This window comes from Pteronotus mesoamericanus, unplaced genomic scaffold, assembly GCF_021234165.1.
Source record: "Pteronotus mesoamericanus isolate MK-2021 breed Mesoamerican mustached bat unplaced genomic scaffold, CSHL_Meso_final contig_68, whole genome shotgun sequence".
NCBI lineage: Eukaryota > Metazoa > Chordata > Mammalia > Chiroptera > Mormoopidae > Pteronotus > Pteronotus mesoamericanus.
The window spans coordinates 31,495,669-31,522,928 of NW_026555234.1; the positions used below are offsets into that span (position 1 = coordinate 31,495,669).

Genomic DNA, 27,260 nt, shown 5'->3' on the forward strand with positions numbered 1-27,260 from the left:
CTAGCCATGTTGCTTACTGCCTCTTTGTCTCAGTTTCCTAATCTGCAAAATAGGGGAACAACAACATCTACCTTGCTGGGTTATGGTAAAACTTACCAAATGACTTTCCAAATGTAAAATGCCTGGAAGTGTGCTTGGCACATAGTAAGTCCTAAAAAATGTGAATGTTGCTAAAGGCAATGGTGGTCCAGTGAGGTTACCTTTTTTCCTCACAACTCCTGATCATTCTTGTTTTCATACCTGTGCTAACACTAGCCCTCTCTCCTTTTATAAATCCTTCACGACATTCATTCAAATACCACCACTTCCACATGGCCCACATCGATCTACAAAGACCACATTAACCTGATACTTTGTCGGAATTATATAATCTATAGCAGATATGAGACTGGATTTACATCATTTTTAATTGTAGCTGTGTTTAAATAATGACTACCTCAACAAAGTATTCCTGGAAGTCAAAAATAATATATTTTTTATGTTTCTTACAGTACTTAGTCTAGAGTAAGGCTCACAGTAAGACCCTAATCGTTAATTTTTAAACAGCTATGTGTATGTCCCATCACAATTACTTCTGGGTTTGTAATGCTGCAAGCCCTTAGGCCTGTGTTTTAGTGCATGTGCTGCTGAAGTGCGCTCATGGCCCATATTTTCACTATGTATATAAGCTCACAAAAAAGACAGACTACAGAATTTTCCGTTTTATTCCCACAGTGGCTCATACTCACTGGGCATCCAATAAATATTATTAACTATCTACAAAAGAGTTGAAAACTTCAGGAACTGAATATTAATTACAAATATGGTTGGAAATTGCAAATGCATATGTAACTGTTAATATTTGAACCTATAGTGCTGAAAGGTCTTGTTTTGTGTAAAAATGAAAAACACAAAGATAAGGGGCCAGATACTCAGACGCTTTTTCCCTTTCTGACACATTTTTTTCTCATAGAATTGTTGATGAAGGACAAAGTAGAGAAGGCAACTCTCATATTTTTTTTATTGTCATGTTTCTGGAGAAATGTTCCTTTATTTCTGAAACTCTGCATAACATAAAGTACACCACCTTCATTCTCTAATTCCTCTAAGCATGTGAAAAAATATACACAGAAATAAAAACTTTTCCCATTAATGGCCAGAGGATACAATTTCCATATGCACAGATGGCACTGTTTTATAGCTATGTAGTTTGTTTTAATCATGTGGAAAAGTTAACTGAGAAAGAGAAGTCGACTAAGCCTAGCCTCAGTTCCATGTGAAGCTGTCTATGACATGGAGATGCATAATTGGACTCACGTCACTGATCTTGGGAACAAGTTTATATTACACCTAAATGATACCTCTATAAAATTCCATACTTGTTAGCTTATTGTTGTTTAATGGATATGATTATTTTGGTGATGGAAAAAAACCCACTTTTTATTCTAAATGCTATCCACCGTGAATTTTTCAACCAGACCAGCTCTTCATTGTTTTTCTTTCTAGAAGACCACTCTAGAAGAGAAAGAAAATGGAAGAGAAGGATGAGAGGACAAAAAATCTACATATCCTACTTGGATTGTGCAAGACAGCCTGGTGCAACCACATTCTGATTCTCCTCTTCCTTCTGCAGCGCAGTGAGCTCCACCATGTTAACCATCACATCACAGGTGTGGCCAGGAAGCTGGGGAAGCACTGAAATGATCTTCTCTACCAAGTTGTCGCCATGATGTCCAACTGCTCCTGTTCAAGCAGACAGAAATATGAACTCACAAAATGGGAGGGAATACAAGCTGAATTAATGTTTAATAATGGCCCTTCTACCAAGAATAACAAATGTCTGGCAGGCTGTCTCTGGAACACCTATGCCGTTGTTCTCTCTCCTGCATGCATCTTTACTTTTCTCTCCTAAACCCTAAGCGTCCTCTTCAGACGTGCAACCAGGGGAGCAGCAGGCAGCATCAGTTCATCCCAAGCTTATCTCCCTGACCCTATCTCCAAGGCTCCCTTTTTCTCTGACTTTCCAGTGAACTAAAAGCAGCCCCACCTTGGCTCACTTCTGTACTGTGATTTAGCTACTTCTCAGTGAATTCAGGCAACACAGGGTGGCTCACTTCTTTCCTATAACCTTTCTAGGGAGCCAAAGCAGCCCCTCCGAGGCTCTCTCCTGTTGCTTCTTCTACCCTAAGCCTTTCCTTTGTTTCACTGTCCTCAGCATTAATAAACATACTGTCAAAATCAAAAAGAACAACAAATGTTTTAGTTTCTGTTACAAAATAAATAACACAAGCCTTGCATTATGCCCTCTGTAGCACTAGTCAAGCTCACAATTACCTAGTAGACCCATGTCTTTGTGTGTGTTGGATTAACACTCCACGAGTACAGACACTGTGTCTGCTCTGGTTACTACTATATTCCCAGCACCGAGTACAGTGCCTATGGATATGGTAGGCATGAATAAATAAATTATCTGTATATAGTCAGCCACGTAAGTGGTGTGTGGATAATATTATCCTGAAATTTTAAAATCAAACTTTGTTTTACTGATGAAGATAGTAAGACCCAGAAGGGCTTACAGACCAAACAAACAATAGCAAGTCTCCCCTCTGTTAGACCCATATCTTCGTAATGGTAACTGTTTATCTAGTTCACCCTACATCCACCATATCTGTCAGGCAACTTAGCAGTTAGTAGGTTCTCATTAAGTATTTGCTAAAAAAGGGAAAGAATAAATGAATGAATGGTAACAGTTTGCAATAATAGAGGTCTTTATAGAGTGCTTTCTGTGTACCAGGGACTGTTCTGGGCACTTTAGATGAATTAACTCTTTTAATTACAAATGAATTAATGAATTCAAATTTAAATTCAAGACCAATGACACGGTTTAATACTTGTCCCATCAAACCAGGTTATCTTTCCAAAAGCCATCATTGCTTGGAAGACCTCATTCCAAAAATGGGTGGGACTTGGCACATTTACTTGTTTTGATCCCACCCATTTCAAATCAAGTAACATTTGCTTCCTAATGTCTCTATCGCTGCCTTTCTGTTGCTTTTTGCCATATCATATTATTTGGACAGAAGAACTAGGTAGGAAAAAGCCAAACCAGGAATTCAAGGAATCATCAACATGACTGTCATCATCTTTATCACATAGCTCAATAGCTAATATTAACTGAGAGCTTATGATGTACCAGATATTAAGCTCCATACATTTATTTTTCACTTAATTCTTACAATTCTGATAGGTAGGTATTATTATGCTCATTTACAAAGTAGAGGATTCAGCTTAAGTAACTTGGTCAAGATTACACAACTTGTATATTACCAAGCAAGAACTCAAATTCAGGAGGCAGATAACTCCAAAAATGATACTCTTTATTTTAAAAAAATCAGGCTCATAAAACTGTCTCAAGACAGAGGCAGCATGAGTGCTTCTAAGGCAACTTTTGATGTTAAAAAAAAGAGCTTTCACACCAGTAAAATATTTGTTGATTAGGCCTGGAAGAAACCACACCTTAGTTATGTTGTCTCCCCATCACTCAGACTACAAGCTCCTCATTAAATACTTGCTGAATGAAAGCTTAGTGACTGTAAGTGGCCCTGAGATCCAAAGGTGGGTCAAAAGTCTCTAAGTGAAATGTACCTTTAAACTAAGCTTGTAATGAAGGTACATTATTAATACTCACCGAAAGAAACTGAAAATTCAACTAATTCCCTATGATAATTTATTGTTTTGTTGTACAATTTCCTTCCACTAGGTCAGTCATCTGTTAACAAATTAGAGCCTTCTTATGATAAATTGCTACAAATATGGGAATGTGCACATTTCCAAAAGGTTCTCAGGTAGACAGTTCTCCTCATGGTCATCATAATTACATTTTTCCAGTATCTTGGGCCAGGCACAGTTGTTTAACAAGGCAGTGCACTTATAAGTTGGATTTATACTTTACAACAGCAATTTTCAAACTTTTTCACCTCATGCCACATAAAAACTTACTACTAAGATTATGTGGCACACCAAAAAATATATTCTTGCAGATCTCACAAAAAAAAAAAAAAAAAAGGGTGCAATTTTGATCATTCACACCGAACCACTATTGTTGTGTTGGCTGTTGTCATTTTTTTAATTTGACAATCTAATGGTCAGTGCCCCTGACTAAAATAGTCAGGTATTGCAGGTTTATAAAGTTCTTTTTTAAAAAAATATTTTATTTATTTATTTTTGGAGAAAAGGACGGAGAGAGGGAGAGAAACATCAATGTGTGGTTGCCTCTCGAGCACCCCAACTGCCCCACAACCCAGGCCTGTGTCCTGACTGGTAATTGTACTGGCAACTCTGGTTTGCAGGCCAGTGCTCAATCCACTGCGCCACACCAGCAAGAGCGGTTTTTAAAATTCTTGTGGCATATCAGTATGTCTCTTGCGACACATCGGTGTGCCACAGCACAATGGTTGACAATCACTGCAATTACAGAATTCAACAAATTCATTGTAATTGCTAACTTGCTTGTCTGTATCTCCCTGAAACTGTGAGATCAGAGATTGTGTCCATCTAGTTCATCTTTGTATTCTCAACCTGACATACAGTAAGGGCTCAATAAAATATATGCTGAACCGATTGAAGTCCCAGAACATTGGAGAGTGGTTATGAACACCTGCACAGCAATCCCATTTACCTGTGAGATCCAGAGTTCTGTCCACAAAGACCACTGAGGCCCTGCCTGCAGAAGTCTTCCTCCTGTTCTTGGCAGGGGCATAATTAGCCAGATCAGCAGCAATGATCCGACTGAAGGGACCTACAGCAAAACACTCCTCCCGTACTCCTAAATGCTCACACAGAGAACTGAGGCCTGACACCAAGCACCTGATCTGCAGTAGCAGTTCAGGGGTCAGGGCAGAGGCATCCACTTCACCCAGGCTCCCCAGCCTTCTCTTGTCCGGTCGGGCACTATTAAGAAGATGCACATCCTGGGATAGCAATGGGAAAAGGGAAGCAAAAGCTGGAGTCAAGGCAAGGTGGGGAGCAGCAGGAGCTAGCAACAACGGGATGTGCAGCACCTCGGCAGTGTAGTTCATGTCGCCCATCCACTCACACAGCTTCTCCTCCAGTTGCTCGAACACCGGCTGCTGCCCCTCCAGCTCAGCAGCTGCCACCGCTGACACGTGATTAGCTGTGAGGTGGACATCGTGGTTCACGGCAGTGACCACCACACAATACTGGAAGTGACTGCGGCAGATGATGTTCCGTAGAATTTCCACGGTTCGGCCTTTCAGTAGGGAGCTCAGTACAAACACCGCCTTGGGCTGCTGAGCTCCGCCACCAATTGCCGCGGGCTCGAACTCTCGCAAGTGACACGCAGGACTCCCCACCGCCTCCAAGAGTCGGGTGGATCCGCAGCCCCAGTGCAGGCTCTCGGCACTGGCGGCGTCCAGGTAGACCAGAGCCCGTTTCACTTTGGTAAGCACCTGGTCCCAGCCCTGCTGGGTAAAGGACTGTACGCCCGGGGCGCTCATAGTTGGGAATTCGCAGACTCCAGCACCGAAGTGAAAGAACTTTGCTCAGAACTCACAGCTTCCGGGAACTGGGCTCGCTGAGACTTTGACAGTCAACACAGTACACGCGGTGCCGCGTCTTGCTTGTCCAGTGGCTGCGCACGGTGATGACGTCAGTGGAGGGTGATTGGCTTGCCCGAAGATCCGTTCCCGGAAGAATGCAGAGAGCTGAGAAGAAGAAGTGGGCGGGACTCCCGGGCTCTGGGATTCCTCGAAAGTACCATGAGACTAAAAGGGGCTACCTAGGGATGGGTGAACGATGTTCTTTTACTCTCTCTGCCTGCTCAGATTACCTTTCCCTGCTACTGAGCAGACAAAGTTTGATACTTCTTTAGATATGAACACATCTCTTTAAAAGTACTGTCACTTTCTCATCTCAAGTTAGAGCGTCCTAAGATAAAAAATTTTTTTTTTAAAAACCTGCAATGTTTTGTAGTTTATAGACTGTTGTCCCATATGCTATTGCTCGCAGGTCTCATAACCAACATATCGGTCTCGTTTTCATTTTCTCCATCTTCCCTCCCTCATCAAGTAATCAGTAAATCTTAATCTGCTTCAAAAATCTTAGAATCCAGACCCTTCTCTCATTCTTGCTGTCACTATCTTAATCCACCATCATCACTCACTTGGACAATTGCAGTGATTCCCCCCTCATTTCCAAGCTTTTCATCTCTCTCCTTGAAATTCAGTTGTTTCCATAATAAGATAAACTGGTCCTACCATTTTCCTGGTTAAAAGCCTCTTCTGGCCCAATTGCCTACAAAAAACAGCCAGACTCCTTAAAATGGCACCCAAATTCTTATGATTTCCCCTTTTCCCTCCAGCTACTCCCCCCCCGCCCCCGCCGGAACATTATATACCTACACAATGTTATCAACAGATTGAGCCCTGAATGTTTCATGGGCTCAATCAAAGTAGTATTTATTAAGCATTCACCAAGCATAATCACTGTACTAGATTCCAAAGATACAATGATTAGTAAAATACATTCCCTGATCACAAAGAATTTACGCTTGGCAAACTTCTAATAAAAAATAATGATTCCTTCCATGTGAGGATGTTCCTAGGTCACCACCCCTACTATAATCTCCTTGTCCTTCAACTTAGCCTCTCAACACAAAACATTCAGTTGATACCTCTGCCAAGTACTTCCTATATCATGTGGTGAGTTTTAACATATCCATTTTCTTTAACATACCTATTTTGGTTGATCGTGTACTAGAAGCCTGATATCCCCAACACTAGAACATAACAGGGATTCAATAAATGTCTTTTGAATAATGTTCAACGTATAGCCATATAATAAGTAATATAGTCAACAAACTTTGAATGGACTTGTACAATGTTCCAGACACTGTGCTGGACATTGAGGTTATAAAAAGAAATAAGTCACAGCTTTGCCTTCAAAAGAATCTGATTTAAAAGAACCCATCCATGTAAAGCAAGTAAAATAAAATGTTACAGAAGTGATTACTTTTTTTAATGTGTGAGAATTACAAAGGAGGAAAAACAAATCTGATTGGGTAGAGTAAAAAAGGAGGTGGCCAGAAGTTTCATATAGGAAATGCACTCTGAGCTGTCTTCAAAGAAAACCAGGTGTTCACCAGGCAGACAGGGGGGAGCAGCATTCCTGGCAGTCCAGGCAGAAAGTGCAGCGTGGACAATGCGAGTCTTGAAACTATACATGTTGTTTGGAACTACAAATAGTTTAGTATAACTGGAGTGTGTCGTACAAAGAGAGACTCCAAAAGAAATAGGAGCTAAAAACTAGAAAAGAAGGAGCTAGATTGGGGTGAGTCTTAATTTTTAGTCTACATATTAGCAACTGGGAGGACTATTATAGTATTTTTAGGAGTGGAAATAATTTCTCCACACCTGGAGTTAAGGAAAAAACTCTAGTAAAGACATGGACAATAATTTAAATGCAGTAAGGTTTTTGAGCAAGAACTGTTAGGAAACAGTACCAGCAATCACTCAACCCAGAGTACATAAGGAACGAGTAAAGGTGAAACACACTGAGGGGCGTCTAAAGAAACATTGAGGAGAAAGGGGCAAAAAGCCTGATAACTGGATTGACAAAGAGAGTGAAGCAGAGGGAGAATTTCTAATTAATGCCTACTTAAGTGGTAGTCACTGAGATTTGGAAAATCAAAAGAGAAACATTTTGAGGAATAAAGGTACTGAGTTCAGTTGGGACATGTTTTTGTTTATTTGTTCGACTTTTTAATTGCGACAATATACATGTAACATAAAATGTACCACCTTAACCATTTTTAAGTGTACAGTTCAGTAGTGTTAAATATCTTCACATTGCTATATAACCAATCTCCAGAGCTTTCTGTCTTGTGAAAATGAAAATCTACAGTCTATCCATTAACAAAAATTCTCCAATTTTGCCTCTCCTGCCCCTGGCAACCATCATGCTATCTTATGGTTCTTTGAATTGACTGCTCTAGATATCTCATATAAATGGAATCATTCAATGTTTGTCTTTCTATGACTGGCTTATTTCACTTAGCATAGTGTCCTCAAGCTTCATCCATATTGTAACATGTGTCAGAATTTCCTTCCTTCCATTTCTTTCTCTCAGGTGTTATGGCAGAGTCAAAGTAATTCCTGCTAAAATAACATGCTTAAGATAATTAGATTTACCTTATTTAAATGTGATTTGTGTTTTACTAAAAATAGCCAGTATCTATTTCCCATTCCTCTTAAGATTAAGCATATCTCACTTCACCTCATTTCTAAGTCCTCCATATGCGTGATCAATTTAAGGGTTTACTAAGCACTTTCCATGTGGTTGACATTGTAGGATCAGCTGACTACAGGAAAGAATTTTCTCACCCTTAAAGAATGTGAAGTTTATATAACAGTGTAGATATAATAGGAAATAATACAATTTTCCAGAAACAACTGGAAATATAAAACTTAATGTTAAAATATGTAAGAATATAGAGGAAGATGGATAATTGGGGCTTCATGGCTTATGAAAATATCAAGAGAAAGAAAACCTCTGCACATTTGCAATTATTCAGGTTGTTCAAAATACAAAAAGCTTAAAACATAGTCCACCACCTGCTTGCCACTAACTTTTGTCAAATGCTTTGACATTTGAGGTCTTATTTTAATCTTTGTTATCTTCCCAAGAAGTGGGTGTAAAAATTTATTTTAATACTGGTTTACTAATGAGGAAAGTGAAGAACACTGAAATTTAAGCAACACTTTTAAAGTTGGCAGCAAATAGCACATTTGGGCCTAAGTGACACAGTCATTCAAAACACATTTATGAGGACTAGCTATCTACTAGACACTGTGTAAAGCACTTTTATTTGATCTTTAACTATTACACTCTTATAATTTTAATTATCGACTGAGCAATTCTTTTCAGTGATTCTCAGAGAGAGATACTAAAACTGATGTTTTGTTGTTTTTGTTTGATTTTGCCAAGAACCAACAGGTCATAAAAAATAATAAAATGTAAAACAAATATCATCAGAATATGTGGAGTAATGTAGTTTGATAAGGTTATAATTTTATACAATATCTTCAAGCTACCTATCTTTGAAGGCTCCTGATGAGTAGGGAGATAAAGACACCTTTAACTAAGGCAGTTTATCCAGACAAGGAACTCAGTTTGAAAACAAGCAGGAAGAGGACTTACTTAAGACTAGCTATTAGTGATTTATGGGCTTCTCTGCTTGTGGGAATCTTTCTTTGAAAGCTTAGCTCAAATGCTACTCCTGGGAAGACAGTTTTGATGCATCAATTATTATTCAGTCATTCAGTTTAGCTTAAGTAATGCCTTGAAAATCAAGTTAATTTCAGGCAACTGAAAGGAAAAAGAGACTCCTCAGCAAAAAAAAAAAAAAGCAATCATTTCTTCATGAAACAACCAGAGTTCATTATATGCTCATGGAATGATAAATAGAGAGAACTATAAGTGATTGCCTTATGACAGTCCCAAGTAGAATGTCAAACCTTCATTCCATTACTGTCCTTAAATGCCAAGATAATCCTTATCACCACTTGACGTATGGTACACTTAATGTTTATTGCCTGTCTCCTCATTAGAATGAAAGCTTCATGAGATGAGGACTTTGTTTTTCTCACTGCTCAATCTACATAGCCTAGAAGAGTTCCTGATACTTGGTAGATCCTACATAAATATTTTTAAAATAAATAAAGAAATGGGATGAGATAAAAGTGGAATTTATGAAAGATTTCACAAAATTGATTATATCTCACTCAACAGAGTTCAGAACAATTCAGGCATTATCCTACAACAGGTAAGAGAGACCGGGAATAGCAGAGAGAGGGGGATTAAAATCACATGATTTGTTTAAATTACACAAAATGGTGTCTTATTAATAAGATGTTAACACTTTGCTTTTGCTTCTTTTATGGCATATCCACACTTTCCTTTGTAGAGAACCTAATTATTTACTACCTTTTCACAATAGAGGGCTCTTTAAGGGCAGGGCCTATATTTTAGTTATATCTTTATTTTCCAAGTTCTTAAACATCAGTTACTCAGTAATTGTTAAATAAGTAAGTAAGTAAATAAATAAACAAACAGTATTTATTGATTAGAGAGTATGGAAAAATTGATTTTCAAAACTAAAGCAGATTTCTTTCTATTAAAGTGTCTTCTTTGAAAATTTTAGAACTGAAAGGAACTTTAGAGATCATCTAATTCAAGTTTCCCATTTTATAGATAAAATTAAAGCATAGAAAGGTTGATTACTGAGTTTAGGAACTAGGTAGTTATAATTGAGAAATAGAACACCAGTTTTGACCAACATGTGTCATCTCCTTGAAAGATATGTTCTTAAAAGGGGTCTTAAAATTTGGCATTATCTACGAAAATAAAAACTGCACATACTTTATGATCTGCCTTGGAGAAACACTTGGACAAATGTGCAAAAAGTCATTGACAAGAATCTTCATTGTAGGTTTTTTTGTACATTAAGGTGTAAAGTTGAAAGCAATCTAAGGAACATCAATAGAGAAATAGCCATACTCACTTTATGAGAGCCATGCTATGAAATATTATGAAGCACTTAAAAATGGACATAGTTTGATATACAGAATCAGGCAGAAGGCTTGCTTGAGTGTGGTTGGTAGGGTAATAATATGGGTGTAATGATTTATAGTTTTAATTTGAACATTTCACCTAAAATGTCACATGGTGTGTTTGAGTGTGGTATTGTTTTGTTACAGAATTACATGTTTATGATTTTGTAATAAAAAAGGGGCATTATTTGTGCTGGACCCTGTACATTTAGTAACATGAAAGGATCTCCAAGATACTGTTGAGTTAGGAGAAAAAAAAGCAATCCACAGAAAAATACATACTGTACTGTATCCTTTGAGGCTCATTAACCTCAGGTTTTCCCACTGAAACAATACAATTCAACTCAAGTAAATGTATAGAAAATTTCAGAATGATTCACAGCAAACAAATAACAAGAGCTGCTTTTGTAAAGGATGGTGGTGGATGAGGGGACCTTTGAACTTAATTGTAATGCTTTGTTCTGACAAAGAGAATGCATTATTCATATATTACTTTTGCTTTTGTTTGCTGTTAAAATTAATTTTTCAAGAAAGTGGTCATGAATAATTTCTTATTTAATAACAGGGGATCGAAAAGTAACTTCTGTATCAAGGGTGATACACATATTAAGAATAAAATAAGGGCTTTTGGAAGATTAAATGCAGAAAGCATTAAGGGCAGAAGGGAACAACGAGGTATTCGCAGACAAAGGCAATACCGGTTATTAGAGGAATGGTTGGGGGAGGGGAACCCTAGTTCACGCAGGAAATTACGGGAGAAATCTGCGTTATAAAGGCAAAGTGGGATTCCATAGGGGCGGGGCTCACTACGGCGCACATGCGCAACTAAGCTCAGGTGGCCTCCACCACGGAAGCGAAGCCACCTACCGACGCCGCGCCGCTTGGAGGATACTGCGCACGCGCTCGCGGGCCGAGGCCCCAGTGTGCGTTGCCGCCTCTGCCACCGCGGCGTCCAGTGGATTTGAGTCTCGTGCTTTCTTCGTTCGCTCGCCGGGGCTTTCGCGCCCCTCTTGCGTCTTTGGGCAGCGAGGCTGGGGAAGGGGTTGGAGGGGGATTTTGACCGCTGCCTTTAAGTTGTGCTCGGGGCGGCCATGTCGGCCGGCGAGGTCGAGCGCCTAGTGTCGGAGCTGAGCGGCGGGACCGGAGGGGATGAGGAGGAAGAGTGGCTCTATGGCGGTACGGAACTTCCTGTCCCTTCTGTCTCTCCCGGGTTCTTCCAGGCCTCCCCTCCCGGCGCGCAAACGGTCGTCCTCTCGGGCCCTTCACGGCTCCGTCTGGGGCCTCTTCTACGGAACCTGGTTCGGCCTAAGTCAGGCCCAGAGCGGGGTGCGCGTTCCCCGGCCCGCCCCGGCCTCCTCTCCCCCAGCCCACACCCCCAATACGCACGCAGCCCGCGGCGGCTAGGTCGGACCGGCGTTTGGGGCACGGGGCACGGGGCCGGGCCCCAAGCCTCGCCCTTCGCCCCGCCGGAGCCTCTCGGTGGCCTCGCCTCCGCGCTTTTTACTTTTTTTTTTTTTTCCTTAATATCGATTCTGAGTAGTGTTGGTATGTCTCTCTTTAAGCCCCTTGGATGTAGGATGCCCACCGTGTCCCTTTCTTTAAGCAACAGTCATTCTGTAATAGCTAATAAAGTTGATGCTGTAAAACTAACGTCTTGTTTCTTAATGGTCAGTTTGTATGGAATGCACCTGCAAGGGTACCTCCTTGTCTGAAAGTCGTGCTTAAAAAATAATTAATTAAGAGAAAGAAAAAGATGGAATACATTTTGGCCCATAAAGAAAACCCCGAATGTCTCCTGTATGTATTAAGGTGAAGTTTTTCTTTTTTAAGAGACTGCTCGTTAACCCACATCGTAGAAGTAACACATGTCTCTTAGGCTTATAGTTTTCAGTACCATCTTATGTATTTATTTTTCTCGAAATAAGTTAAATATATCTTGTACTTCCTTTTTGAAAGGAACTTGTTCAGGCGTTTGGTTTTTAGCTTTTATTAAGTCAAAGTCCCTTGTTACAGATACTGGATTTGAAAGATAATATTTGTTCCTTACCAGGATTGTATGTTCTTCATTGTCTTCAGTATAGTAAAAGTGTATGTTCGGGCACCATGGAGCTCCTTGAGGATGTGACTTTGACAACTTTGATTTTGATAAACTTGTAAAGTCATTTGTCTTCGGTGCAAGATGTAGCATTAGTAATAATTCTTTGAAATGTAAATATGTAGGGTTTATTTTGCAAAGATATAGAAGTCTTTATACCTCTTAAGTTTATTTTTATGGAAGTAAAGTCTGATTTTTTTTATCATAAAAGACATATCTTGTTAAGTCATTATAAGGTGATCTAACTTTGGATGTGCTTATAGGCCCATGGGACGTGCATGTGCACAGTGATTTGGCAAAGGACCTAGGTTAGTGCTTGTGATGATCACTTCAGATTTTCATACTACTGGTTTCTTTAAGAGTAGTTTGTTAATTTTATTTATTTATTTATGTATTTTTTTTTCGGTAGATGAAAATGAAGTTGAAAGGCCAGAAGAAGAAAATACCAGGTTAGTGAAATTTCTTGTTGATACTTAACAGATCGTGTGATACAGTGGTTTTTGTCAACAAATTGTCAAAATTCATTGATTACAACGTTTTGACCAAAGGGTGGAAGATATTGAAACTTTGGGAGTTTATTTCTATTTCAGGACCTAATTTTATACTAGTCTGTTTCTTTGCCTGTAACTTAGGGGACAATGATTTTGAAGTTAGGGTTTAACTACTTTTCACTGTTAAGTAATTTTTTTACTTCTCAGTGAGCTCAATAGTGGGGTATACAATGTAATCATTAGACTGCGAAGAAAAAAGTTTTAACTTTTTTCTTGGAATAAAATTTTTTTAGAATAAATAATTTTAAATTACTATTTTCACAATATTTCTGATGTTGTAATGCACTTTGGTTATAATGTCCACGTTTTGTGGTTAAATGCAAAGGAGAATTAATTGTTAAGATTAGTTCCCTTTGTTACATTACTAGAAAATTGAGTATTGTTTATAGAACATGTACAGGGAGCCAGAAACTGAATTCTAAATTTCAAAGCAGCTCACTCATACAGGTTAATGGATATGCTGACTTTATGGCTTAGCTTTTAAAGAATATCTGGGTTTAATGAGTGAAGGAAATAGTACTTCACTTCCATTAGGTTGGCTGTAGTAAAAAAGACCACAACAGGTGTTGGCGTGGATATGGAGAAGTTGAAGCCCCCGTTCACTGATGGTGAGATTGTAAAATGGTGCAGCTATTTTGAAAACAGTCTGGCAGTTCCTTGAAAGGTTAAATAAAGAGTTATCATATGATCCAGGAATACCACTTGTAGGTCTATACTCTTTAGAGAAATCACAACATACATCCATGCAAAAACTGGCGTAATAAGTTCTCACTTAACATCGTCTATAGGTTCTGCAAACTTAGGTGAAACTACCTATAATGAGACCAGTTCTGCCATAGGCTAATTGATAATAAACAAATCACATACCTACATATCCTATCAACGTTGTAAGAAAATGATGTTGAACGAAAGGACATTATTCGAGCACCTGCTGTACACAAGTGTTCATAGCAGCAGCATTCATAATGGCCAAAAATGGAAATAACCTGTGCGTCAAATAATGAATGGACAGATAAAATGTGGTATATTTATACAGTGGAATACTATTTCACTGTAAAAAGGAAAGAATTACTTAGATGTTAAAACAAGGGTGAACCTTGAAAACATGCTAAGCGAAAGATGCCAGTCACAAAGGACTACATGTTGTATAATTCTGTTTATATTCAATGGGCAGAATACGTAAATCCATAGAGACACCAAGTAGTTAGTGTTTGCTGGGACTGGGTTCAGGGCAAAATGGGAACTGACTAATATATACAAGATTTTATTTTGGAGTGATGAAAATGTTCTGGAATTATATAGTTATTGTTGCACTATGTTGTAAACGTACTAAAAACCATTGGGTTGTACATTTCAAATGAGTGGATTGTATGGTATATGAATTGTTTTCTCAGAGTTGTTATTTAAAAACAAGTGAATGGAGGGAAGAAGTGAGAAGTAGAAATTTGGGGGTGCTGAAGTTAAACTATTATTCTTTTTTAAAACTATCTCCTAAATGGAAAGACTTTTTTTAACTTACTGCTATATTATCTAGCATTTAGTTTTTAAATTTATATAACCTGCCCAGCTTCTAAAGCTAATCTTAACCACAAAATGAGGATTTGTGTAATTTACCGTTGGAAAGTATTTAAATATTTCTTTATGCTTTTTTCAGTTGGTCAAGAAATTAATTGATAACAAGGTACAGATGCACTAAATACACTTTTTTGTAAGCCAGTTTTTATTCCATTTTTGTTAATACTAGTTTTTGGCTACAAATCTTCAAGCTTATTTTCTTTTTTCTTTAAATACAGATTTTATTTATTTATTTTAAATGTCAAAATCCATTATAAAATATTAAAAATTTTAAATCCATTGTAAAGTCTCAGCAATTAAAACAACATAACACTAGCACAGAAATAAGTAGATCAGTGAAATAAAATGAGCATTCTAGAAACAAACATATATCTAACAGTGTAATATATGATTCAGTTAGTATTTCACATTAATGGGGAAAATAAGCTTATTCAGCAAAGTGCATGAACCACTGTTACTTGAAATAAAACATAGAGCCCTATTTCACACATTATACAAAAAAAATACTTGGATGAGTTAAAAATCAATATGTAAAAATCCAAGGAGTTTTAGGAGAAAATACAAAATAATATTTTTGTTACCCTGAAGTAAACTATTCAAACCCAGAAGCTATAAAGTAAAATGTTGACAATATGACTATATTAAGCATTTAAGACTATATAGTAATCTACATATAAAAAAAGTTAAAAGGGCAAGTAATAGAATAGAAAAATATTTGCAACACATCTAAAAAAGGGTTAATAGTTTTTTTTTGTTTGTTTTTAGGGAAAATGTTCTACAAACATTTAGTCAAAAAATGGAAAAAGAATACCAAAAAGTCATATAAAGGTTTTTAAAAATAATAGAAATAGGCACGAAATAAACAAAAAAAGGTTTAGTTTCAACAAAAAGTAACAAAATAACACATCATTGTTACAATGTGATTAATAAGTAGTAAAAATATTGGTAATACCAAGATTTGGTGACTGAAAGGAACTGCGTATTCATAGACTCTTCTCCATCTTCTTAAAGCAGTCCCTTTAGCATCTTGCATTGCTGGTTTGGTGGAGGTGTATTGTTTTAGTCTTTTCTGTGGGAAACTTCTTATTTTGCCTTCCATTTTAATTGAGAGCCTTGCTGGGTAGAGCAGTCTTGGTTTCAGGCCTTTGCTTCTCATTACTTGGAATATTTCTTGGTATTCCCTTCTGGCTTGTATGCTCGCCGTACTGGGCTCCCTTGTACTTGTTTCTCCCTTGCTGCCTTTATGATTCTCTGTTTGTCTTTGATATTTGCCATTTTAATTATGATGTGTCTTGGAGTGGGTCTCATTGGGTTCCTTTTGAATGGGACCCTCTGTGCTTCCTGGACTTGTGTGACTTTTTCTCTCCTCCAGTTAGGGAAGTTTTCCATCATTATTTTTTCAACTAGGTTCTCTATCCCTTCCTCCTCCTCTTCTTCTTCAGGTTATCCTGCATTTCCCTAAACGACTCTTCATTCTCTTTGAGTCCTTTTTCATTTTCTCACTCTTTCTGGGAGCTTTTTACTACCTTATCCTCCAGCTCGCTGATTCATTCTTCTGCTTCATCGAGCCTGCTTTTGATTCCTTCGACTGCATTCTTCAATTCAGAAATTGTATTCTTCATTTCCTCTTGTCTCTTATTGATAGTTTCTATGTCTTTTTTCATGCTGATATATTTGCAGTAAGTTCCTCATGGTTTCCTGGGAGATTTTTGTAATTCTCTCTGAGTTCACTGAGCTCATTGAGCTTCCTAAAAACCGTTGTTTGGAACTCAGTACCTGATAGTTTACTTGCCTCTATTTCATTTAGTTCTCTTTCTGGGAATTCCTCCTTTCCCTTCGACTGAGGGATGTTTCTTTGTCTTCCCATTATTTGTGAGACTCTTCTTTTTTTCTTCTGCTTCTTAAATTGATCTGTCTTGATTTCCCTGACTTTGTGGTGTGCACTTGTATGGTAGGAGACTGCTGTTTTTTCTTTCTGGATCTGACTCTTAATGATGTCAGCTTTTGATCCTGCCTGACCTTAGGCAAACCAATAGGGCTGCCTAAGTAGTCAATTGATATACAAGCGTCTGCCTGGCTTTCTGTCTTCATCAATTTTATTGAATATATATTCGATGTTGTATTAAAAAAAAGATAACTTTTTAAGGCTGCCTTGAAATTTGATACTAGTGACAGTGGCAGACAGATGCACTAAAAAACTAATTGCTTTTTTAAGACCAGACTTTGCCATTACAACAAAATTGACACAATAGGACATTCTTTTCCTATGTCTTCGTTGCAAGTGTCTTATTCTCAAACATAGAGCCATTAACTATCAAGTAAAACTGCAATTGACTACTAAATTGCAAACCAAACACTGACCTTAGGAAGTGTTTGAGACTTCCAGGAATGTACTGTCTGTGGCTGTCTCCTTCAGCTGTTAATCTAGTCACTCTGCACTCAAAAGTCAGGCTTAGGCACCAGAGTGTGGGGCAGAGTCCCTCCTGGGGGCGGGGTTATTGGATCCTTTCACACTGCTGATGCTCAGGGGAGTGATTTGCCTGAGCCATGTGGCTGCTGTCTGGAGGGGGGAGTCAGCATCGGAATCCCGCCAGCTACTCTCTCCATTCTGTCCTCAAAGCCTCTGTCCCCAGTCTTCTCCTCAAGTGTCTCTTGACCACTCTGTCCCCTTTAGCCAAGGATCTACTATCTGTGGCTGCCACTCTGTACTCAGCAGTCCCATACTTACTTTCTGATCGAACATTCTTTAATTTTAATTCCTCAATACACAGCTTGATTAAATTTGAGAGGTGCCTTCTACCTTCCCTGAGCATCACTGTCAAAAATCTCTGTATTCCTTATTCAAACTTTTTTGGAGAGCTATTAAATTTATTTCATCCTATGGAAAACATCTACCTGTAAGATAATTATTTTTCTAGAAAATGCTTATAATTTTATTATGTTTTTAGCATTTTAATGGTGATAGAGAATTAAAACTTTATTGGGGGAGAGAGCACAAAACCTGTGTTGTTGTATCCAGTGTGGTACATCATTGCATTGACCTAAGTGGGCTGAGTTTTTGTTATTAGAGGATTCCCCAGTTTCTTTGTGACTGGTTAATTGTTAAAAACCTGTTTTTAACCATTTTGTTATACTGGCTCGAATTCTCTCGTGTTTTATTTATCCATGTTTTGGCTAATTTTACTGTTTAGTGATATAAACAAGCTGAACTTCTTTCTGGCTACCTAGAAATTTATTTAAGTAGGAGGTAAATGTACTGAAGAAATATAGTTGCAGGTTCATTTTCTTGGATCAATCAGGATGACTGTTTATCAGATGTGCTGTCAGGTTTTATTCTTCATTTTACTTTATTTGGAGATTATATTAAAAAAATAGCAAGGTAGAGATTAAATTGATTTATATAGAAACTGCCTGATAGAGAGTGAAATTTAGAAGATAGCAAAAATCATATGAGGTCTTTGAACTAGATCACCTGGACTGACTTACTTACTTACTTACTTACTTTATTTATTTATTTTAGAAAGGCTACTCAATAATTGTTAGTTGCTTTGTACTTGCATTTCCTTATCTGTAAAATGTAGTTAATGCCTACTTTCCACTATGGAAATCATAATTATTAAAATTATAAGAAACTTACTTACTGATTTATTTTAGAAATGCTACTAAATAATTGTTAGTTGCTTTGTACTTGCATTTCCTTATCTGTAAAATGAAGTTAATTGCTAATTCCCTCTATGGAAATCATAATTATTAAAATTATAAGAAACCAATTACACTGTAGTACTAGAAGTTTTACTTGATAGTTAATGGCTCTATGCTTGAAAATAAGACACTTGCAAAGAAGACATAGGAAAAGAATGTCCTATTGTGTCAATTTTGTTGTAATGGCAAATTCTGGTCTTAAAAAAGCAATTAGTTTTTTAATGCATCTGTCTGCCACTGTCACTAGTATCAAATTTCAAGGCAGCCTTAAATAAAGTTTTTATCTTTAAGTTTATTCTTTTATACAACATCGAACATATATTCAATAAAATTGATGAAGACAGAAAGCCAGGCAGAAGCTTGTGTATCAGTTGACTACTAAAGAGTTAATATGATCCATATTACAAATTTGAAAAGAGGAAACTGTTACATTGTCCTTGGCAGTTATAGTAGTACTTGTCATACAATGGATGTTTGGTAAATAGTTAGGATACATAAAACTGATTAAGTGGGATGCATATTTTAAAAATGTAAAAAAGAAAAGCCCTGCAACTGTACCCCACCATCAAATTGCAAATTTGGCATCATTAATAAATTGTAAGGCAGATCCATTCTATTTCTAATGTTGACTACATCTTTTAGGTAAGGCATGAGGAATAGCAGAGTATTATAGATAGGTAGTTTTTACCATCCAATGGAGACAATTTTAGAAAATAATCAGACATAGCTTAAAAATACCAGTATATAGTATCTGAAAAAATTAATACTAGGCATGTATATTTATTTTTGTTTGTAGTGCTAATAATCCTCCATCTGGAACTGAAGATGAAACTGCTGAAAATGGCGTGCCTAAACCGGTAAACATAAGGCATTAAAATCTAGTTACTTCTCTGTTTAAAATCCGTATCAATAGTTTTGTGTTTACTTAGGAGGAAAGCTAAAATTTAATGACTTTCAGTATCCTGCTTTATCTGGCCCCCTCTTACGTTGCCTACCTCATGTGGTGCCATCAAAAGCATAGCAAAGAGAAGGATAGAAAGATTTGAGATGAAATAGGGAATGTGCAAAGGCTAGATGTTTATTTCAAGGAACTGAGTGGTTGTAGATCAATGAAATAGTTCATATCCTGATTTTCAAAGCAAACATTTGGGTCTTGTGAAATGCAAGTTTGATTGTCATGTTTTTAGCAAAAAAAAAAAAAAAAAATTTTTTTTGTATGAGTGACGGTCTTTGACTTCATACATGTTAAAAGTGATGTTTTGGAGGGATGTGAACATACTATGAGTGCTATGACTACTTTTAACATTCTAACCCAATTTAAAAAAAAACAGGAAGGTTGTTATTCTGCAATTTTGAATTTGTATACAAAACTTACTTTTGCCTAGGTGTTCAACTTTTTAAATTTCTGCTATGTGACCAAGCACTAAATAGCCTTTTAGAGCCAAAACAAAACCTTCGTAAATGGCCCTACTTTTACTCAGAAACAAAGTATTCCCTCAACCATTTGCGTGCAGGACCCCTTCTAGGTGTAAGTTAATTCCAGGAATAAGTAAGCTTTTTAACCATGACACTGTGAATCTTAAAATGGTTTTCCTCTTAACTTTATATTCTTTTTACCAAGGATTTCTCAAATATTTTTTATAATTCTGTCTTCTCTATATCTTAGTAAATTACCTTAGACCCTTTTTGCAAGAGGAGCAGTTACAAATAGTAGGAAAAAACATGATGTATTGAGATGATGGACAAAAAATTGGTTTTCACATTCTTATCCTTTTCTGTCATGTAAAACATTGAATAAATGAAGTAAGTAGCAGTTCTCTGAGCTTATAACTTTTTTCTGTAAAACTAGCTTACTTGCAAAGTGGATACTTCAGTTATTCATATTAGATACTGAAATGGATTATTGAATATATTTTAAAATTGTTTATGTTGGTATAGAAAGTGACCGAGACTGAAGATGATAGTGATAGTGACAGCGATGATGATGAGGATGATGTTCACGTCACTATCGGAGACATTAAAACGGGAGCACCACAGTATGGGTAAGTTATTTTTAAGTAACAATTGCATGACTAAATCAAAAGTAGTGAGCCAATATTACACTATTAGTGGTTGATTCCATTGTTTTTGTATTTTTCCATCTTACCATGATATATATGAAAGAACTCTTGTTAAAATTTCACCTGAGTTGCTAAGAGAGTGGCTCTTAAAAATTCTCACTGGATGAAAAAAAACATGTGTAACTGTGTGTGGTAACATAGGAGGTCTGTCTAGAAAGTATCCAGCCAAAAATAGAGACATTTATTGAAGAAGATACTAAATACATTGTACACAGGGCAGTGAAGCCTCAGCCCCTTTCAAATTAGGCACCTTGGGACCTCACACTGTTCTCCTAATTGTCATCAGCTGCCTTGTATTTTCCTGAATCTCGTCAGTGGTCTAAAATCTCTTCCCTCTCAGGTGATTTCAGTTTTGGGAAAAGCCAGAAGTTGCAGGGTGCCAAATCTGGGCTGTAGCAGGGCTGAGTCACATGGGTGATATGATGTTTATTGCCAAAAAAACTGCACGAGATGTCATGCATGAGCAGGTGTGTGTCATGATGAATCTGTCAATCACCAGCTACCCATTGCTTTGGCCTTCTGAGTCATCTGAGTAGTTTCCATGGTGGAATATTTGAGCTTAACACAAAATTTGATGCAGATTCGTTGCTCTGCTTACTCATCGTTTTGAATGCAAGGGCTGCACAGTGTACATGCTCACTCAATGGCACCTACCACCCCCGCTGACTAGTACAGTGAAGTCATCATTGTTCATGCATACACATTCCAGTCCACTCTTGATGCTTGGTCACATCCATGTAATGCAAACTGTTCTTGTTATATTAACAGTGGTTGGACTTTTTCTGGACAGACCTCATGAAAACTAAAATTTGCAATTCAAATATATATCGAATCATTATGTTTTGCATCTAAAATTAATACAATGTTATATTTTAATTATAGCTCATGATAAAAGATTTTATCATGAAATATTTTTCTTAAAGATAAGTAGGTAACGTTATATGAAAGCAGCAGTTCTATTTGCTGAAATGAGAGTGTTTTTATAAATGAATTGATACAACAAATTTTAAGTTAGAATTAGAAAACCTTAAATTGCAGTTTACATTAGTATTGTTCTGCGATTTTATTACTTATCCAAGCCCAAGTGACAGACTTAAAATTAGTTTAACACATTTTCTAAAATATGTGAGTCATTGTCAGTTTATCCATTTACTTTGTGGTTCTATATATTTGTATACATTGAATATATTGTTTTTGTTTAAGTTTCTCAGGATAATTTTTTGTTTTTAGGAGTTATGGTACAGCACCTGTAAATCTTAACATAAAGACAGGAGGAAGAGTTTACGGAACTACAGGTAAAATTTTTATTTGCAGCTGCATCAGTAGGGAAATAGGGCATAAATCTGAATAGGTGGTAACTGGATTGTAAAAACTATTACAGCTCAATTAAAAACAACAGTTTTGACCATGTATCACGGGGCTAGATAATGCATATTTTAATTTAGGTTGTGTGGGCTCTTGGCATAGTGTTTTGTTTGCTTTTTACTTGTCTTACAGCCCTTTAAAAAAGTAAAAACATTTCTTAGCTCACAGACTATATAGAAACTGAAGTAAAACATGGAAGTTAGCAATTTCCTAGTGGTACAGGAACCCCTTATTGTAAGTAACAAGTCCCTAATCTCTCCATCCATTTTATCTTATAGTTGTACTGTAAAGTTTGACTTTATCTTTTATTTATGGTAAACATTAATACTTTATTTGGAACCTTTGCCATATATAGTGCTAGGAATAGTAAAAAGGTATCAGTGTTTTCTGTTTGTCTATTGTACGTCTCAGCTTCTTGCTAATGTAGCTCTTTCACCAATTTGTAATTTTATAAAACAGGAACAAAAGTCAAAGGGGTAGACCTTGATGCACCTGGAAGCATTAATGGAGTTCCACTCTTGGAAGTAGATTTGGATTCTTTTGAAGATAAACCGTGGCGTAAACCTGGTAAGGTTATTGTAGATTCTATCAATTTCCAAAGATTTACAGTATAAAGAGTTAACAGAAAAGTATTTTTTATTATCAATTTATTATTGGTTTAGTGTCATTTTGTAGTCTTAAATGCGTGAGAAAAATAACTAATGTAATAATTTAATCATTGATAACGAATTCATTAAAGCTTGCTGGTGGTGTAGCATTATATTAAAGTACACTTACATATTTGTTTTAAGATTTTATTTATTTTTAGAGGGGAAGGGGAAAGCGGGGGAGAGAGAGAGAGACATCAATGTGTGTTGCCTCTTGTGTGCCCTCCCTCCCCCGGGACCTGGCCGGCAACCCAGACATGTGCCCTGACTGGGAATCAAAACAGCAGCCCTTTGGTTTGTAGGCTGGTGCTCAGTCCACTGAGTCACACCAACCACGGCTGCATATTGTTTTATTATAAAGCATTTCTAAAAGAAAGAATTTTAATCAGAATCCTTATAGTTCTCTTGCTTTATGGTAATTGGGAGAACTGGTAAAATTAGAAGGAGTGATAAGACTAATAGAACTCTGTATTTTATAGTTCATTATATTTTATATACTGCATAAAAATAGAATTGAAATACTTGTACACTGAAAGCATTTTTTATTTTTAGGTGCTGATCTTTCTGATTATTTTAATTATGGCTTTAATGAAGATACATGGAAAGCTTACTGTGAAAAACAAAAGAGGATACGAATGGGACTTGAAGTTATACCAGTTACCTCGACTACAAATAAAATTACGGTAATTAATAAATGTTCCAAAATATCCCAGGCTTTTCTACTGTCCCAGTTTTACTTCCCCATTAAATCACTTTTTCCTCTAAAGGTGGTTAATAGCTGTATGATAGTTTAAAAATTCCATTCTTTTTACTATGTTTGTTTTTTTCCCCCTCCTTCCTTTTCAGTTTCATATTAATGATTTTCTCATGTTCTTAGTTTCAAGTCATAGACTAGCCACAGCTAGTCTTTATATGGCCTATCAATTAAAAAATTATGTTATTTAACTTAGGCCGAAGACTGTACTATGGAAGTTACACCAGGTGCAGAGATCCAAGATGGCAGATTCAATCTTTTTAAGGTGAATTTTAGTAAATTATCCTTGGTTGCTCTCATTTTTTGTTTTTGAGTCTGCTTCCATACCACTACTCAAGGGACAAGATTAAAGTGGAAATAGCTATCTTTTTTCCAGACCTTCAGCTTCCTGGTGACTGACAGGTTTGCTGATTGTTTTATCTCCACTTTTGCAAGCATGTGAGTTTATAGCCTATTATACTAACAAATGCCAAGTAAAACTATTCTTACTATGTATATTGTGATTTTGAGTCACAGAATATTTGTAGGATATAAAAGTTCATGCCAACAGGTTAAACTCTTATTGTAGATCATGCTATAATCTTTATCAGAATTAAAGATTCATTTTTCCTAATTATCTTTTTAAAAATGATAAGGAAGGTGGCTTATCTGTGACCCTGAAATAATTGGTGTAGTTTAAGATAGCTCACGAATCTTAGGCATTCTTTAAGAGTCTTTTAGGAGGACTCAACAAAATAGGATAAAGCCATTGATTTTTAAATTAAGTTTAAAAAGGAGTAGATTTGGTGAGGGACTTGGAGGCTGATACTACCACTTGTGCATCGAGTATGATTTTTGGCTTTTCCATTCCATATGATCACAGGCCAGTCCAAAGAATAACATATTTTCATACTTCTGTAATACAGTGCAATCTGCTGTTCTCAAAATCTGATTGTATACTCTTCTTTCTTTACCTTAATTCTTAATTTTTGACTCTTGTACTGAATGACACTGGGATGAAGACTGGGAGTGACTTTTAGGTTGATTTGTATATTTAGGGAATTTTTGTGGGCAGGAACTTTATTGTGCCCCTTTTAGGACTGCAACTCTGTCCACTGAAATACTGCCTTATGCAATACATGTGCTATATCCGCAGATGTAGCCGCTCTGCTGGACACAATTCTGTATAGAGAATTTAATTTTAATTTACATCCTACTCTGGGTGAGTATTTGGTTCTTGTTCTGCTGTAACTATTTTAAAAGTGTGTGGTGATGTTTTTTTATTTTAAATGGGCATCAGGTTCTTTTTGGTGATATCTGCTTATTTAGACATTGACCATATTGCTATACATGATTACAATGAATAGACAGAAAAGTTGTTTTGATAATGAAATAGTTTATTTGCAGTGATGCTTTGTATTTTCTTCCAATAGAAATTAGAACTTCCTTTGTAAACTGGAAGCTTCTCTATACTTTGTCTTTTTGCAGTGAACTTCTTAAACTAAAAAATAAAGAAGCTTCTAGAGACTGGGCTCTTACTGAAGGTAGCCATTGTGAATGAGTTTTTTAATACACATACTGTATATTGAACAATTATTTTTGAAGTTTCTTTTGGTTATATGAGAGGAGGTCATTGTGCCATTCTAAATGATTTGATCCTGAATGAATTAGAACCTGAATTTGCTGAGTGTAGTTTAATGGTTTTTCTTACCTCGATAATGTAGTTAAATATTACTTACCTGTTAGAAATAAATAGGGTGTGTGTTTTAATGTGTGGCTCACATTTTTTCTTTATGTATGTTGTGGTCTGTAGGATGTATTTTATTGATAATGCTCAAAATCTGCAGCTGGTCTGTGTGAGTGTTTGGCATTTTTGGACTACAATTTGGTATGCACTGAATTATCAGAAAAGTTTTTGTGATCTTAATTTAAGAAATATCCTTGCCCTGGCTGGGTGGCTCAGTTGGTAGGAGTATCGTCAAATACACCAAAAAGTTGTAGGTTCGGTCCCCTGTCAGGGCACATGCCTAAGTTGCAGGTTTCCTTCCTGGGTCTGGATGCATATGGGAGAGAACCAGTAGGTGTTTCTTTCTCACATTGATGTTTCTCTCTCTCCCCCACCCCGTCTCCTCCCCATTTTTATCTCTCTTCCCTCCCTCCACTCGACCGTCCCCCCCATCCTCTAAAATCAATTGAAAATATCCTGAGGTGAGGATTTTTTTTTTTAAAAGAAATATTCTTGTTGGACCTTGGCCGTGCAGTTTAGTTGGTTAGAGCATTGTCTGTATATGCTAAGGTTGCAGGTTCAATCCCTGGTCTGGGCACATACAAGAGTCAACCAGTGAAAGCATTAATGGGTGGAACAACAAATTGATGATTCTTTTTCCCTCTTTCCCTCCCCTTCCCCTCCTCTCTAAAATCAGTAATTTTTAAAAAAGGAAAAAATATCCTTGTTTAGGTTTCTGTGGGATTCTTTTTGAAAAAGTACTAGTTGTCTGTTTTACTATCCTGCAACTATGGAGAGTACAAAAAAATTATAATGATTTAACTGGTATCCCAGATATGCAGAGGTAAATTTCTTAGGTATTAAATGCTAAAATGTATATTTTAGAATGCTATAGAAATTGAGAGAGTTAATTAGAATTGTTTTGTAATTAGAAGTTACATTGGGTATTATATAGGTTCACTTTTTTTTTAAATCTAAAATAGGCTGCAGTGGTAGAGAAGTATATGCCATTTTAATCAGCGTTCAGAGTGTGGAGAAGGTAAGAAAAATATTACAGATTGAGAAAATGGATTGCGCAAAGGAACTTATGTTTTAACTGAGTAGAAGTGATTAAGAAATTAGCAGCATTGGATCAGAGAATTATTTTTGGAAAGGAGAAGAGAGATGGCTTTGTGTAGTGTGATTTAATTCTAGAAAGCCTAGAAATAAAAAGTATGAGTTGAAAGAGTTAACTTCCTATTTGTGAATAGGAGAGTGACTTCTTAAGTTAACACTGACCCCATTTTGTGGTGTGGCTGGATAAAGAAAGTCCAAGCTCTTACCCATTTATTCACCATATGAACTAGAATTAGTAGGATTGGTGAGAAAAAGAAGAAAAAAACTTCCAATTTTCTTGTTATATCTGAGCACCTTCAGGTGTCCAGATGCTATGGTAAGAGAAGGTTTCTGTATCTGAGGAGCTCATGACCCAAAGTGATATGTACATAAGGAGCTTATGATTTAAGTGAAGTGTGCATGTGAAGTAACCACGATATATTGTGACAAATGTTAGGGTGATGGTTTTGACAAAGTGCAGTAGAGAGTTCCAAGGAGAGAGTGTTATCCTACACTAGAGAGTCTAGCAGAATGAGGGAGTTTTCATTAGTAGGAGAAAAGGGAATATAGCAACATGAGCAAAACCAGCTAGCACGAAAAGAGAGTTGAGGTGGAGGAGAGAAGCCTGGAAATGGTAGAAGTGGGGCCATGAGGAGAAAGACAGTGATCTTAAACTAGCCTGCAGATATTTGTATAGGCAATAGGAAGCCATTGGAAAGTTCTTGAGTAGAATAGCATGGGCAAATCTGGTTTGTAGAAAAAAGACTGGCACCCGGGTAAGCCATGTAATGTTAAGAGGAAGAAAAGGAATTCAGAGATCAGGTAGGAAGCTGTTTTAGTTCTGCGGAAACAATGAATAGGGACCTGAACTTGCACTGCTAACTGGACAAAGCAAAAGATCTAAGTTCTTTTCATATCTACTGCAAAGATTTTTTTTTTTTACTCCTTAGAAACAAGCAACCTGTTGTCCTCAATTTTTTTTACTTTTCATTAAGTAAATTTTCAAATATACTAACAAGTAGATAGAAATCGTACAAACGACCC

General features: G+C 36.8%; 2 protein-coding genes across 24 annotated transcripts in view; one reads left to right on the forward strand and one right to left on the reverse strand.

The window, feature by feature from the left end:
- The window catches only part of SCFD2 (sec1 family domain containing 2), a 314,405-nt gene extending 308,788 nt beyond the window's left edge, over positions 1 to 5,617 (reverse strand). Inside the window, exons 1-2 of the mRNA XM_054582159.1 lie at positions 4,658 to 5,617; positions 1,554 to 1,722 (exon numbers count right to left, since the gene is read on the reverse strand). Coding sequence (XP_054438134.1) covers positions 1,554 to 1,722; positions 4,658 to 5,495 — 1,007 coding nt within the window. The 5' untranslated portion in view covers positions 5,496 to 5,617. The remainder of the gene's footprint in view (positions 1 to 1,553; positions 1,723 to 4,657) is intronic.
- Positions 5,618 to 11,483: 5,866 nt separating this feature from the next.
- The window catches only part of FIP1L1 (factor interacting with PAPOLA and CPSF1), a 72,901-nt gene continuing 57,124 nt past the window's right edge, over positions 11,484 to 27,260 (forward strand). For 7 of the 23 annotated variants that reach the window (XM_054582173.1, XM_054582176.1, XM_054582183.1 and 4 more), the window contains exons 1-7: positions 11,485 to 11,783; positions 13,112 to 13,151; positions 19,327 to 19,387; positions 20,469 to 20,572; positions 21,881 to 21,945; positions 22,475 to 22,582; positions 23,215 to 23,345. In XM_054582173.1, the coding sequence (XP_054438148.1) occupies positions 11,699 to 11,783; positions 13,112 to 13,151; positions 19,327 to 19,387; positions 20,469 to 20,572; positions 21,881 to 21,945; positions 22,475 to 22,582; positions 23,215 to 23,345 (594 nt within the window). In that variant the 5' untranslated portion in view covers positions 11,485 to 11,698. Of the gene's footprint in view, positions 11,784 to 12,965; positions 13,011 to 13,111; positions 13,152 to 19,326; positions 19,388 to 20,468; positions 20,573 to 21,880; positions 21,946 to 22,474; positions 22,583 to 23,214; positions 23,346 to 23,612; positions 23,682 to 27,260 lie in introns of all 23 variants that reach the window. The other 16 variants (XM_054582165.1, XM_054582166.1, XM_054582172.1 and 13 more) reach the window with 6 other exon arrangements.